Source organism: Mirounga angustirostris, unplaced genomic scaffold (assembly GCF_029215605.1).
Source record: "Mirounga angustirostris isolate CCGP_5_RB_7025 unplaced genomic scaffold, mMirAng1.0.hap1 SCAF_5, whole genome shotgun sequence".
Lineage (NCBI taxonomy): Eukaryota > Metazoa > Chordata > Mammalia > Carnivora > Phocidae > Mirounga > Mirounga angustirostris.
Genome location: NW_026991713.1, coordinates 117,686,755 through 117,702,941, shown reverse-complemented (window position 1 = coordinate 117,702,941; position 16,187 = coordinate 117,686,755). Strand labels below are relative to the sequence as shown.

Genomic DNA, 16,187 nt, shown 5'->3' with positions numbered 1-16,187 from the left:
ATTGGTTTCCATGTATTTTTTTAATTCTTCTTTAATTTCCTGGTTGACCCATTCATTCTTCAGTAGGATGCTCCTTAGCCTCCATGTATTTGAGTTCTTTCCAACTTTCCTCTTGTGATTGAGTTCTAGTTTCAAAGCATTGTGGTCTGAAAATAGGCAGGGAATGATCCCAATCTTTTGGTACTGGTTGAGACCTGATTTATGACCTAGGATGTGATCTATTCTGGAGAATGTTCCATGGGCACTAGAGAAGAATGTGTATTCCGTTGCTTTGGGGTGGAATGTTCTGAATATGTCTGTGAAGTCCATTTGGTCCAGTGTGTCATTTAAAGTCTTTATTTCCTTGTTGATCTTTTGCTTAGACGATCTGTCCATTTCAGTGAGGGGGATGTTAAAGTCCCCCACTATTATTGTATTGTTGTCGATGTGTTTCTTTGCTTTTGTTATTAATTGCCTTATATAATTGGCTACTCCCATGTTAGGGGCATAGATATTTACAACTGTTAGATCTTCTTGTTGGATAGATCCTTTAAGTATGATATAGTGTCCTTCCTCATCTCTTATTACAGTCTTTGGTTTAAAATCTACTTTGTCTGATATAAGGATTGCCACCCCAGCTTTCTTTTGGTGTCCATTAGCATGGTAAATGGTTTTCCACCCCCTCACTTTCAATCTGGGGGTGTCTTTGGTTCTAAAATGAGTCTCTTGCAGACAGCATATTGATGGGTCTTGTTTTTTAATCCAGTCTGTTAGCCTGTGTCTTTTGATTGGGGCATTTAGCCCATTTACATTCAGGGTAACTATTGAAAGATAGGAATTTAGTGCCATTGTATTGCCTGTAAGGTGACTGTTACCGTATATTGTCTGTGTTCCTTTCTGGTCTATGTTGCTTTTAGGCTCTCTCTTTGCTTAGAGGACCCCTTTCAAGATTTCCTGTAGGGCTGGTTTTGTGTTTGCAAATTCCTTTAGTTTTTGTTTGTCCTGGAAGCTTTTTATCTCTCCTTCAATTTTCAATGACAGCCTAGCTGGATAGAGTATTCTTGGCTGCATATTTTTCTCCTTTAGTGCTCTGAATATATCCTGCCAGTCCTTTCTGGCCTGCCAGGTCTCTGTGGATAGGTCTGTTGCCAATCTAATGTTTCTACCATTGTAGGTTACATATCTCTTCTCCCGAGCTGCTTTCAGGATTTTCTCTTTGTCTATGAGACTCGTAAGTTTTACTATTAGATGTCGGGGAGTTGACCTATTTTTATTGATTTTGAGAGGGGTTCTCTGTGCTTCCTGGATTTTCATGCCTGTTTCTTTCCCCAAATTAGGGAAGTTCTCTGCTATAATTTGCTCCATTATACCTTCTGGCCCTCTCTCTCTTTCTTCTTCTTCTGGGATCCCAATTATTCTAATGTTGTTTCGTCTTATGGTATCGCTTATCTCTCGAATTCTGCCCTCGTGATCCAGTAGTTGTTTATCTCTCTTTTTCTCAGCTTCTTTATTTTCCATCATTTCATCTTCTATATTACTGATTCTCTCTTCTGCCTCATTTATTCTAGCAGTTAGCGCCCCCATTTTTGATTGCACCTCATTAATAGCCTTTTTGATTTCTACTTGGTTGGATTTTAGCTCTTTTACTTCTCCAGAAAGGGTTTCTCTAATAACGTCCATATTTTTTTCAAGCCCAGCTAGTATCTTTAAAGTGATGATTCTGAACTCTAGATCTGACATCATACTAATGTCCGTATTGAGTAGGTCCCTGGCAGTTGGTACTACCTCTTGTTCTTTTTGTTGAGGTGATTTTTTCCGTCTCGTCATTTTGTGCAGAGGAAAATAGATTAATGAGAGAACAAAATGCTAGCAGAGTAACCACATCCCCAGAAAATATACTCTAAACAAATCAGAAAAGACCTGAAGCAGTGGGATAAGAAAGGGAAAGAGAGAAAAAAGAAAAAGAAAAAAAAAAAAGATAAAAACAAAAACAAACAAAACAGAACAACAACAAAAGGAAAACCAGAATGTGATCAAATATGATCTATATGGTATATAGATCAGTGCCACACACTAGATTTGGGGTGTATTTTGGTCTTTTAGGAGAAAGTGCCTCCCAAAATTTTAAAGAAAGAAAAACTTATATATGTACAAAAATAAGGGTTGATATGATGAGGGGATGGAATATGACTGTAAAAATGGAAATTATAAAAAATGTTATAAAAGGAATTGATAAGAAGTTGTTTGAAAAAAGAAAGAAGAGGATTTAAAAAAAGAAAAGAGAAGAAGAGACAAAAAAAAGGGGAGAGGATGTGATCAGTCGGGGAATAGAAAGCACCATATACTAGAGATTTAGGGTATATTTTAATCTGTTAGAAGAAACTATCTCAAAATTTTAAAGAGAGAACAACTTATATATATGAGCCAAAAATATGGGTAACTACTATGAAGGGATAGAATATGACTCTAAAAATGAAAAATAAAAAATTTTTTTTTAAAGGGATTGATAAGATGTTGGTTGAAAAAGGGAAAAAGAAAAATTCAAAAAGAAATAATAAGACAAAAAGACAGTTAAAAAAAATTAACTTTAAAAGACTAAAGAATCATGGTAAAAAAGCCGTGAATTCTATGTGCAGTATTCCCCTAGCGCTGGAGTTCTGCCGTTCTCATTGATCGGTAAACTTGGTCTTGGCTGGCTGTTCTCGCTGATCTTCTGGGGAGGGGCCTGTTGCCGTGGTTTCCAAATGTCTCTGCCGGAGGCGGAATTGCCCCGCCCTTGCCCCCTCCCGGCTAAGTAATCTGCTCGGGTTTGCTCTCCGGGGCTTTTGTTCCCTGCGAGCTTTCCGTACAGCTTTGGAGGACAAGAGTGAAAGGGCAGCCTCCCAATCTCCACCCCGGAGGAGCCGAGAACTCGGGGCCCCGCTCCTCAGTGAGCCCCCAGAGAAAAGCCATCAGTCACTCCCGTCTCCCCGCTCTCCGGCCGAACTCTGTGCTCACCCAGCCTGTGACTGCATGTTTCTATCTCTGGCACCCGACCCCGGGTGGAGTCTCCAAACCCAGCAGATCCCCGCGGTGCGCTCCCGCGCGGCTCCTCCCAGGGGAGGAAGGTGAGTCTCCCCGGATCTGCCGCTTGTTGGGTCCCTGCTGGAGGAGCAGTGGCCCGATTGTGCCGCGGATCACGGTTTATGGCCACCCCGAGCTGAGAGCCCGCGCCTGGGCTCCGCCTCTGCAGCCGGCTTCCCTGCTCCGTTACCTGGGAGCTCTGCTGCACTCAGGCACCCCTGGTCTTTCTGTGACCCCGAGGGTCCCAAGACCACACTGTCCCGGAGGGTTCCACCCCCCGCTTAGCCACCAGAGTGACGTCCCTCAGCGGAGCAGACTTTTAAAAGTTCCGATTTTGTGCTCCGTGGTTCTATCACTTGCCAGAAGCGGCGGCCGGAGGCCCCTCCCCCGCCGTCTATCCTCCCGAATATCGCCGCGGATTCACTTCTCCGCACGTCCTACCTTCCAGAAAGTGGTCGCTTTTCTGATGAGAGAGTTGTTGCTCTTCTTTTCTTCGATCTCCTGTTGAGTTTGTAGGTGTTCAGAATGGTTTGATCCCTATCCAGCTGAATTCCTGAGAGGAGACGAAATCCAGGTCTCCTACTCCTCCGCCATCTTGTCCGGTCCCCAAAACATGTCATCTTGATGGATGTTTCTCCTGCCAAACATCGTCCTTCTGCCACTTTACCTGGCAAACTTACTATTCAGTCTGCATACTTACCCTAAATTCTACCCACTCTCCTAAAACTCTAATTCCTCACTATGGACAGAGTATCTGGAACATATTAAATACCAATAAAAAATAACAATGGTAATTATAAGCACTAGGGGACTCTGGCACATAGTAAGCACTGAATAAAGTAGAGTAAATAATAAAAATGACAATGATAATAACAAATTCCTGGAGGGCAGGGATTGTGTTTTTTGAATGTTTGCATTCTGCAACATCAGAATAACACTTAGGAACTAAAAGACACTTGACAGTTATTTGTTAAGTGAACAAATGAAAATAAGTAAATTGCAAAACCAATAGACAGTTACCTTAAAAAAAAAATGTCTCATTGGTATTGCTGCATACTAGCTAAGTTTTGCAGTTCTTATTATTTGCCATTTGTTTACAATACCAGGAAGGTATTGTAAAGTCCCCAGTTTTAAGGAGAGTTCCTTTTTTTTTTTTTTAAACTTTTCCCCCTATTTCATTTTTTAGATTTCATTTATTTATTTGACAGAGAGATAGAGAGAGAGCACAAGTAAGCAGAGGGGCAGGCAGACGGAGAGGGAGAAGCAGACTCTCCACCGAGCAGGGAGCCCGATGCGGGACTCGATCCCAGGACCCTGGGATCATGACCTGGGCCGAAGGCAGCCGCTTAACCGACTGAGCCACCCAGGCGCCCCGAGGATAGTTCCTTTTTTAATGAGACAAATCACTATATAATAATATTTACTAAATGTAATCCACTTGTAAAAATTAAAAGATCCATTTTCATAACAGGTTCAATTTATTATAATATGCTTATAGAGAAAACATAAAACATACTAACTTAAAAATCTCTTTTTCTTATTTACACAAAGATATCATATGGGATTTTAGGGGTCATGACTAAAATAATGAATTTCTTTTCAGACAATACCGCCTCATATTTTAAATTACCTACAATTAACTTCTTTTGTTGTTGTTGTTCATACTGAGGTACTTTATTTAATTTTTTTTATTATGTTCAGTTAGCCAGCATATAGTCCATCATAAGTTTTTGATGTAGTGTTCAACAATTCATTAGTTGCATGTAACACCTACTGCTCATCATAACGCGTGTCCTCCTTAATACTCATCACCTGGTTACCCCCTCCCTTCTGTAACCCTCAGTTTGTTTCCCAGAGTCCAGTTTCTCTCACGGTTTGTCTCCCTCTGATTTCTTCCCATTGTTCATGACAGCAATGCCTACAATTAACTTCTTAAATAATCCTGAATACTAGACTCTTAAGAAAGAAATTAAGAAAGAAAAAAAAAAATAGGGGCATCTGGGTGGTTAAGGGTTTGCCTTCAGCTCAGTTCATGATCCCAGACCCTGGGATCAAGCCCCACATCGGGCTCCCTGCTAGGCAGGAAACGTGCTTCTCCCTCTCCCTCTGCCTGCCACTCCCCCTGCTTCTGCTGTCACTATCTCTCTCTGTCAAATAAATGGACAAAATCTTAAAAAAAAAAAAAGAAAAGAAAAGAAAGAAAAAAATACATATGCAATTTACACAGTAGGTTTTTTTTTTTTCCATTGCTCTTTCATTATCAAAACTTCCTTACTCTGACTTCATCTATGTTAGGACCACCAAAAGTAATTTACTCTGAAAAGTCTTAACTGCATTCTTACTTTGCAAATCATTGTTAAGTTTTTCTTCTCTATGTTCGGCAATTAGTTGGCGACTGCTACATATAAAAAAGGGTGATAAACAATGTTACTATTTTAATACTGATATGAAAAACATTTACCAAATATCAAATTCTTAGGAGTATTTCAAATAATATCAGAACTAATATCAAAGCTTGAAGTACCCCATATACTTCACATTTGTAAGTTCTATACACTTTTTATTAAGTATGTAATTAAAGGAGAAAAAAAGTAAGGTGAACCAGTCATGAATTCGTAATTTAGTAATTAGTAAATTAGAGTTAGCTTGCCATAACGGAAAGTGTCTAGAACTCAGAAATCCTAAGTCTCACAGCTATTTCCTCTTGGACAAGCCACTTCTCTTGGGCTCAGAGTCTTCCTCTATAAAACAGGCATCTTACTGCCTTATTTTACAAGGTTGTTAAGAGGATTTAATGAAATATTAAACCCAAAACATGGCCTTTCGGGAAAGGTGATGCCCACTACTCTGGGAAGGGCAATATGAGACCTTTCATCACCTAATAAGAAAAGGTGCTCCACAGGATTTAAAGCAGGCTTGGGATATAGGTCTAGTAACAAAGGAGAAAGAGAAGTCCAGTCTCTTCCTGCAGCATTATTTGAACCTCTTTAACAGCTTAGAATGGTCCCAACTACTATCTGCTGGAAGAAGAGACAAGGATAATTCATCCTGAAGGTCTGGGCTAACATATGGGCTTCACGTAAGGCTTTTGAGTGTGAAGGGAAGGGTGTGTGTGGCTAAAGCCAGGAGGCCCAGATGACAGAACAGGGTGCTGGTGCTTTGGAATAGCTGAGCATAGAAGCTTATGTAGTAAATGAAAAAAAAGTTGTAACTTTGAAGTCTAACTGTGGATCACCATGAAGACTGAGGAATGTGGATCAGCAAGGGCATCCTAGGAGCAAAGGTCAATCATGACCAGACTGCAGAACCAGTTTCTTTCTTACTTTTTTTCTTTTTGAAGATTTATTTATTTATTTATTTACTTGAGAGAGAGAGAATGAGAGAGAGCACATGAGAGGGGGGAGGGTCAGAGGGAGAAGCAGACTCCCCGCTGAGCAGGAAGCCTGATGCGGGACTCAATCCTGGGACTCCAGGATCATGACCTGATCCTAAGGCAGTTGCTTAACCAACTGAGCCACCCAGGCGCCCTGCAGAACCAGTTTCAATGGCAATGCTGTAGTAGTTGATGTCTTTTCCTTCCAAATGACTTGTGAAAAAAGATGGTCTCTTTGGTCTTAGGGAACTCCTCAGGTTCTTGGAAAATTCAAGGGGGAAAGTATAGGAGATAGCCCTCAAGGGAAAGTATAGGGTCTTCTACTAAATTGAACATCTCAAGACCCAAGTAACTAGTTAGAAAAAACAAGGATGTTGGGGCACCTGGGTGGCTCAGTCGTTTAAGCGTCTGCCTTCGGCTCAGGTCACGATCTTGGGGTCCTGGGATGGAGCCCCACGTCAGGCTCCCTGCTCAGCAGGGAATCTGCTTCTCCCTCTGTCCCTCCCCGACCCGTGCTCTCTCTCTGTCTCTCTCTCAAATAAATAAAATCTACAAAAGAAAGAAAGAAAGAAAGAAAGAAAGAAAGAAAGAAAGAAAGAGAAAGAAAGAAAGAAAGAAAGAAAGAAAGAAAGAAAGAAAGAAAGAAAGAAAGAAAGAAAGAAAGAAAGAAAGAAAGAAAAAGAAAAAACACAGATATAACATTATTTGTACCCCATGCATAACGGTTATACTTGGAATGAAACAGATACAGTTAGGCTCCCTAAGGATAAAGGTCTCAGTAGTCCTGAGATAAAGAATCCTGCACCCATTACTACTTCTTACTAGTCTAGCCTTTTTCTTGATTTCTGGCAAATGATGTGGGCTAACTCACTGCCATCCCAAAACTGCCTGAATCAAACAATGAACTCTCATCTGTTACATAAGAACTAACAGGGGTGCCTGGGTGGCTCAGTCGTTAAGCGTCTGCCTTCGGCTCAGGTCATGATCCCAGGGTCCTGGGATCGAGCCCCACATCAAGCTCTCTGCTCAGCCGGAAGCCTGCTTCTCCCTCTCCCACTCCCCCTGCTTATGTTCCCTCTCTCGCTGTGTCTCTCTCTGTCAAATAAATAAATAAAATCTTCAAAAAAAAAAAAAACCTAACAGTTAAATTATTATATACCTAAGTTTAGTAATAACTAACATTTTAATGTAAACACTTACACTTTAAGATCATTAAAAATAGAATATTCTTCTGCAGTCCATCCACACGCATCTTCAGAAAAGATATTAATACCTTGCTGAAGAAGAACCCTGACTAGATCTGCAGAATCATAATGTACAGCAAGCATGAGGGCTGTTCTAAAATAACAGAGAGAGAACTTCACCCTTAGGAACTTAAGAGTTATTTAAACAGCTAATTTGATATACTTTATCAGGTTAATATCTTGCCTGTCAGTACAGAATTGCCCATTAACATGTGCAAGTGCTCATCTTTGTAAATACCTCCATGGCTAAAATGAAAGGACAAAAAAGAAGCCTCTTGTCCTACTTGGCTATGACAGTAGAAGTTGCTAATTTAAAGTCCTTTGATAGGGGCGCCTGTGTGGCTCAGTCGTTCAGCGTCTGCCTTCGGCTCAGGTCATGATCCCAGGGTCCTGGGATTGAGCCCCGCATCGGGCTCCCTGCCCAGTGGGAAGCCTGCTTCTCCCTCTCCCACTCCCCCTGCTTGTGTTCCCTCTCTGGCTGTCTCTCTCTCTGTCAAATAAATAAATAAAATCTTAAAAAAAAAAAAAAGTCCTTTGATGAACAAGAAACTATGCTGAGGTCACTTATCTGATGGTAAAGATTTTAAAAAAGAATTCCCCATTTCTTCCTTAATCTGATACAGTGTACTTCCAAGCCATCTAGAAGACAGGTCCGTATAAAAAGCTATTTGCAGGGGTGCCTGGGTGGCTCAGTCGGTTAAGCATCTGCCTTCAGCTCAGTCATGATCTCGGGGTCCTGGGATCGAGCTCCACGTCTGGCTCCCTGCTCTAGCCCCTCCCCCTGCTCATGCTCTCTCTCTCTCTCAAATAAATAAAATCTTTAAAAATAAAAAAAAAAGCTTATTTGCAGGCTGAAAATAACAGTATTCATACTAATTACTTAGAATGAAAACTTATTGCATTTAAACATAACTAAAAGTTATGTCACACTCAAAACCCTTACGTGAAGCCCATATGTTAGCCCAGACCTTCAGGATGAGTTATCCTTGTCTCTTCTTCCAGCAGATGGTAGTTGGGACCATTCTAAGCTGTTAAAGAGGTTCAAATAATGCTGCAGGAAGAGACTGCAATGGCCAATCCAGATGTCATTGCTGTCCTAGTGGAGAGGAAATGCCAGCTTGACCTCTTTGATAAAGATTATAAGACCTCTTTGATAAAGATTATAGGACTGCTCTGATGAAGGTATGTGGAAGCAGCTGTGTCTGCCTGAGATGGATTTGATTTAACTAAAAGTTAGGAGTCCACACTTTATAAAACTAATAAAACTAATATGAAACCCCTTTAGCTAATATAAAATCATATGGCAAAAAAAAAAAAAAAAAAGCCTGCAAATGACATCAGTCAATAATATGAAGGAATATAAATTCTACCATATACTGTTCTTCATGTTGCCCCGTCAGAATAATTGCTTTCTGCCTAACTGATGACATGTTGACATTTTTCACTATATAAATTAATCCTCTTATTAAGTTAATCTTTCTGACTTGAGTAACTGTGCCACTCTAGAATATAAGGTTTAAAAAAACCCCCAAAACTACTGTACCTTTGCAACTTATCAACTGCATGTACATTTGCTTCTTTTTCTATTAAAAATTCCACCATTTGCTGTTTGTTCTCACTTACAGCAAGTAAAAATGGTGTGAGGTCATCCTGTAAAAGTGCAAAAACAATTTATAATTTACAAAATTACATATTTCCATACTGAATTTTAAAACTTATAAAGGATCCTCTAAACTCAAATATATAATATAGAAAGTACTCTCACCCTTCTGTGCTTTCACCAGCTGCTCCTTCTCTTTCAAATAGCCCTCCTCAGGGGGCCTGGGTGGCTCAGTCGGTTAAGCATCTGCCTTGGACTCAGGTCAGCTCAGGTCGTGATCCCAAGGTCCTGGGATCCAGCCCCAAGTCAGGCTCCCTGCTCAGAGGGGAGTTGGCCTCTCCCTCTGCCCTGCCCCTATGCTCCTACTCTCTCACCCACTCTCTCTCTCTCAAATAAATAAATTCTTTTTTAAAAAATAAATAAAACTAAATTAAATAGCCCTCTTCTACCTCTTCAACAGATTAACTGCAGTCATTCTCCAAAACTCACTTCATTGGCTGGTTCCAAGAATCTTGGCTTCTATCACAGTATTTATTATGGTATACTCTAGTTATTTTATTGCACCCCCTCTAAACCAAGAGCTTCTTGAGGGAAGGGATTATTTTTTTTCTCTCTATCTCCAAAATCTAAAACATAGCAGTAAATGCTTTAAGTATTTTTATTGAGTTAACAACCTAAATGATTATCTCTGGAGTAGTGTTTTTTAAATTACATTCCGAAGAACATATACTTTGCTGGAAGGTAAGTACTGTGCCCCAATAGAAAGATTCAATGATCATCTATGTCTGAGAAATATTACAAAATTGCACTATATATCTAGCAAAAGAAATCTGTTTAAATTTGCTTATCCCCATTTGACAATACTTTTTGTGGCAAACATTAACATTTGAGAAATTAGAGTTTTGGGGATATAGTTTTGAGAGCTTTCCAATAAAAATGAAGATTTTCGGGGTGCCTGGGTGGCTCAGTCGTTAAGCGTCTGCCTTCAGCTCAGGCCATGATCCCAGGGTCCTGGGATCGAGCCCCACATCCTGCTCGGCGGAAGCCTGCTTCTCCCTCTCCCGCTCCCCCTGCTTGTGTTCCCTCTCTCGCCGTCTCTCCGTCAAATAAATAAATAAAATCATTAAAAAAAAAAAAAATGAAGGTTTTCTCCAGGTTACATAAACATGCTTGATTCTCTTCTGTCAATGGTATCAGGATCCCAGATGGCAACATAAGGCACTCTTGATCCAAATGGGTCACTGAGGAGATGGACTCGGAATTAAAAGAGTGGCTTTGGGGCAACTGGGTGGCTCAGTCAGTTAAGCGTCTGTCTTTGGCTCAGGTCATGACCCCCGGGGTCCTGGGATCCACCCCTGCATCAGGCTCCCCTGTTTCTCCCTCTCCCTCTGCCCTTCCTCCATACTCATGTTTGTTCTCCGTCTCTCTCAAGTAAATAAAATCTTAAAAAAAAAAAAAAAGTATCATTAAAGTGAAATCTTAGACAATTAAGTTATTTCAAAATATTTTCATTCAGGGAATGCAGGAGCTTCCAAATATGAAAAACTGACCCTACCTGTCAACCAACAGTGTTTCTGTAAGGGCAGTGATAGAAATAATGCATGTCACAGAAACAGAAGGTGGACTGGTGTGCGTGGTCATCAACTACTCCCCATGTACAGCTACCACCCCACTGAGGAACTACACAAGGCTGAGCAGGAACTACTCTCTGAAATGGGAGACCCCAATGTGGTACGTGGCGGGAAGAGTGGCTACAAGCACAAGTAAATGCCCCTGTAGGATGTCATGACCTGATCCCTTTGCTCACATTTTCAGAACCTTGGGGCCTCGAGTGCCCAGGGCCTGCAATCTGCTGCTTTCTCCTCCCACTTGCACTCACCCAAGTTACCCCACTGGGTCAGGGTCTCCCACCCATTCCCAGCAGCACCCATTTCCTAAGCCCCTGCACAGCACCCAGCCTCCACCACCTCCACTCCCCTCTAGGCCTTCAATCCTTTGTGGGCTCTGAGCCCACCATCCACTCCCAAGCACTAATGGGAAGATTTTCTTTCTGGGGTGGAAGCGGGGCTGGGAGACAGAACTTCGCCCTCTCCATGGGCATCACCTTTCTCTAGCCCTCCCTGCCCTGGCTTTGGAGTTGTTTCCAGGATGACAGGACCTGATGTATAGAATTCAGTATATGTATTTATTACACATATAAATAAATATGTAAATAAAATGATTTGTGGCTAAAAAAATTTATGTATACATATATATATTATTTCAAATACTCTATAAATACACTTGATCTGCACCTTGTTTCTCACTTCAATATTTGCATGGTGTAGAAGCAGCTTCTCTGCTATTGATGTATTCGAACCAAGGGCGGCATAGTGGAGAGCAGTATTGCCAGCAATGTCCGTAAGATTTGGATCAGCACCGTGTTCTAGAAGAATAGTCACACATCTCTCATCCTGACATTGTACAGCCTGTCAGTATTATACCAAGAAACAGAGTGTCAATTCTGGGAATTTAAAGTAAACATGCCACAGGTTTCACCAATTAGTTATGTTTAAATGCAATAAGTTTTCATTCTAAGTAATTAAATCAAATCCATCTCAGACAGACACAGCTGCTTCCACATACCTTCATCAGAGCAGTCCTAAATCTTTATCAAAGAGGTCAAGCTGGCATTTCCTCTCCACTAGGACAGCAACGACATCTGGATGGCCAGTGGCACAGGCCAAATGAAGAGCAGTCCTATGAAAGTGAAAGAACTTTTTAGGAAATTATAGTGCACTATTTCAAAACATGCAATTAATTCATGTAATTGTAAATGTTAAATAGCATCTTATTCCTGTGACTCCAAAACCAGGATTTAGTTTTCTTTTGAAGAAAGTACAATATTTATTAGTGATTCTTCACCACACTAATAAAGAGCAGCCTATCTGAGTAGGTAGAGCATGACCTCAGGATTCAGCTTAACTTGGGTTTGACTCCTACTTTAACTCTGTCACTTAACAGTTATCACCTACTTAGCCTTATCCTCAATTTCCTCATCAACAAAATGGGGATAAAAATAGTTATCTCGGGTCCCCTGCCCAGCTCAGTTTGAAGATCATGTGACTCTTGATCTTGAGGGTTGTGAATTCGAGCCCCACGTTGGGTATAGAGATTACTAAAAAATAATAATAATAAATAAAGACTAGTTATCTCACAAGACCTCGGCGTGATGCTTAAATGAGGATCTATGCAAAGTTTGTTACATAATATTATTATAACTATTACTATTACTACTATTTTACAAAGACAACATCCAATTAGGTAAAGTGATACAATTATGCCTACTTTGTAGATATGTTTTAAGGATTCGCAAGAATACTATATTTCAGTGATTCTAAGATGCTCATTTTGTCACCTTTTAATATCTCTGACATTGGAATGCAATTTATAATTCAAAATGTCTTACAACTCTAATTGGCAGAATTGTTTTGCAATTTCTTATTGGTACAGAAAATACTGGGGCATCAGACAATCTATGGTGCCTTACATTACATGAAATAATGATATACACAACAGGTCTATTGCAGTTCTAGTCATATGCCTGGCATTTAAATAAATTTTAGTTCCTGAAAGCATTATGGGAAAAGAGGACTAAAATAACGGAGAATGTTTTTTAAGTAATTCTTACTCTGATTTTCAAGAAACTAAGCCAAAGGAAACTCAGGATTTAAATAAACAGGGACAGCTCATTTTATTAAATATTTCGATTTATAAATCACATGAAAATCAAGTACTACCAATTATCAATAGTAGTATTTAATACTATTATAAATTTCAAAAGGACAAGTAAAGGTTAACTTTTACAATTTCCTATCTTCAGAAATGTTTTCGTTTGAAAGGAAAGAGGAAAAGCTTTAACTGAGATTAAGTCCTAATACTTCAATTTAAAATTGCTCATCTTAGGGGCACTTCGGTGGCTAGTTGGTTGGGTGTCCGACTCTTGGTTTTGGCTCAGGTCATGATCTCCAGATCTTGAGATCGAGCCCCATGTCGGGCTCCGTGCTCAGCGTGGAGTCAGCTTGAGATCCTCTCTCTCCCTCTAACCCTCCCTTCTCCCTCCCCAGCCACTCCCATTCACTCTCTCTCAAATAAATCAATCTTTTCTTAAAATTAAAAAAATAAAATAAAATTTCTCATCTTAGTAGTACCTGGCCGGTTCAATGAGTAGAACATGCAACCTTAGTCTCAATGATATAAATTCAAGCCCCATGTTGGGTATAGAGATTACTTAAAAATAAAATCTTTAAAATAAATAAATAGATAGATAGATAGATAGATAGATAGATAGATAGATAGATAGATAGATAGATAGAATTTCTCATCTTACTAATACTGGGCAACATGAAGTCTTTAAGAATGAAAAGATTCTGGATAGAGTATGTCTCCTACATTACATGTGTTCAGATTCTATTTGATAAATAAATGGATTGAAAGAGTAGATAAATACAGTGGGAGAGCTCAATATTTTTTAAAGATTTATTTCTTTTAGAGAAAAAGAGAGAGTATGCGCAAGCGGGGGGAAGGGCAGAGGGAGAGGGAGAGAATCTCAAGCAGTCTCCCCACCAAGCAGGGAGCCCGACATGGGGCTCCACCCCCCAACCCCGAGATCACGACCCACGCCGAATTCAACACTCTGATGCTCAACCGATTATGCCACCCAGGCACCCCAGAGTTCAGTATTTTTAAAGAAAACTTTTATAAAGTAAAGCAATACATCTGAAATTGCAATAATCATTTATATTTCCTATTTTTGATTTTTTTCATAAGGACACAACTAAAATTTTATATACTTTTACAGTATCATTTATATTATTTATTTTCGTAAGGATGTAACTAAAATAAAATGATTAATCTATAATCACCTATATGTAATAAAGCTACACACAACAAAAAAATGTATATATTTAATGTATGAATAAAATCGACAAGTACAGGTAAAAACATTCCCTTTACTTCTGAAGAGGTTAAACGTTGTCAGAAGATACCAATCCCCACCCGCAGTCCCCAATTTTTTTTAAATAGAAAGTAAGAGGGGCACCTGGGTGGCTCAGTCAGTTAAGTGCTTGCCTTCATCTCAGGTCATGTTCCCAGGGTCCTGAGATCGAGCCCTGCATCGGGCTCCCTGCCCAGCAGGGAGCCTGCTTCTCCCTCTCCCACTCCCCCTGCTTGTGTTCCCTCTCTCGCTGTCTCTCTCTCTCTCTGTCAAATAAATAAATAAATAAAATCTTAAAAAAAACAAAAACAAAACCCTGTCTGTAAAGTGGTCTACCCGGGGAATTATGAGTGGGTCCAAAGGCAGCTGAAGCTTTCGTTTTCGTGCTCCGACAGCCGGCCTGGGCGCTACACCCCTGCTGGGGGCCTCAGGAGGGAAGACCGCAAAGCGCCCTCGGTGACAGGGGGGCTCCGCTCCACAGGCGGAGCCCGGGAAGGTGCGCGCTTCTCCCGGTCCGCCCCACCTCCTCCCCGCCGTCTCCGGCAGCCGGCCTCCAAGTCCCTATTACCTGTTCATCTGGTCTCTTTCGTCCACGCCGTGTTTCCCGGAAAGTAGAATCTCCTGCAGTTTCCTTACGTGGCCCATGCTGGCAACTTTGTGGATCTTTCTGAGATCTTTGTCTCGGATGTTGTACCCCCACCCGAAGCTGCTGGTTCCAATTCTCCTCTCACGCAGGATGCCCGGGCCGTCCCTCAGCGAGCTGGTAACGCGAAAGGACGACCCGCCCTTCTTACTCCCGAAGCTAAAAAACTTCTTCACCGCAAAGCCTGGAGGCTTCACAAACACTTCCCCTTCCCCTCCGCTTTTCACCGCCTCTAGAGCCCAACACTAGCGCTAGAGATAAGCCAAACCCGCCTCGCCACTACATCACAGTAGCGAAATTCCCAGGTTTGGAATCTTTGAGCGCAGCATAATGTAACCAAGCAACGATGCCAAACACAAATGCGCTTGCGCGCCTCACAAACCGGCGTCGCTGGGCCTGCGCGCAGAGGGCGGGCGGCCAAGGGTGCCCAAAGCGCATGTGCGAGGTCCAAGTCTCTCAAATCTCAGCGATCGCTTGTGAGCCGGCTGGGTTCCCCTTCAAACATTGGCGAGAGTTGGCTGAGCGTTTCTGAACCTTTGCAGAAGTTAGACTCGCCGGTGGGGAAAGGCACTCTTCCTATACTACTGGGGCTAGAGAGCATGAAACTTCAGGATGCTGAATGCCTCATCCCCCAGAAAACTTGCCTAAAAAAAGCTCTCCCTCAGTTTATTCCTCTTCCATATCCCTCTGGGCCCCAGACGGTCTCCATGCAATTGAGCAGATGCAGCAATAGAAAGTCGTTTTCAGGGGCTCCGGGGTGGCTCAGGTGGTTGGGCTTCTGCCTTCCCCAGGGGATGATCCCGGGGTCCTGGAATCGAGCCCCAGGTTGGGCTCCCGGCTCAGCAGGAAGCCTGCTTCTCCCTCTGCCTCTGCCTGATGCTCCTCCTGCTTGTTCTCTCTCTCTAATAATTAAAATCGTAAAAAAGAGAATATACTATAGAAGACGTAGAGAATGATGCAGTTCATCAGGTTCTTTAAAAGGTAAACAGAAAATTACTACATGACCCAGCAATTTCAATCATAGAAGTCTATCCAAGAAAAATAAAAACATGCATCTGCACAAAGACATGTATACATCCAGGGAGAAGGAAGGAGAGAGGGAGAGGGAAGGAGAAGAGAAAAGGGAAAGGGAGGTGGGCAATTAAAAAATGGGATGATGAATGTGGACCAAGGGTATATGGGAGTTCCTTGCATTATTCCAGTAACATTTCTGTAAGTTTGAAATTAGATCAAAATTTAAAATTATAAAAAAAAAGAGGCGAGGATATTGTATAGCGAACTCCCTCTATTAACTTCTTCAATGAAGACCA

General features: G+C 41.3%; 2 protein-coding genes across 2 annotated transcripts in view; both read right to left on the bottom strand.

Moving 5' to 3' along the window:
* Positions 1–5,286, bottom strand: part of LOC135364490 (ankyrin repeat domain-containing protein 26-like) — a 34,659-nt gene extending 29,373 nt beyond the window's left edge. Inside the window, exon 1 of the mRNA XM_064591961.1 lies at positions 3,484–5,286. Coding sequence (XP_064448031.1) covers positions 3,484–3,662 — 179 coding nt within the window. The 5' untranslated portion in view covers positions 3,663–5,286. The remainder of the gene's footprint in view (positions 1–3,483) is intronic.
* Positions 1–15,315, bottom strand: part of LOC129045737 (ankyrin repeat domain-containing protein 26-like) — a 116,697-nt gene extending 101,382 nt beyond the window's left edge. Inside the window, 8 exon segments of the mRNA XM_064590299.1 lie at positions 5,341–5,440; positions 7,616–7,753; positions 9,203–9,309; positions 11,554–11,727; positions 11,885–11,904; positions 11,907–11,998; positions 14,803–15,122; positions 15,166–15,315. Coding sequence (XP_064446369.1) covers positions 5,341–5,440; positions 7,616–7,753; positions 9,203–9,309; positions 11,554–11,727; positions 11,885–11,904; positions 11,907–11,998; positions 14,803–15,122; positions 15,166–15,315 — 1,101 coding nt within the window.
* Between the last annotated feature and the right edge of the window lie 872 nt (positions 15,316–16,187).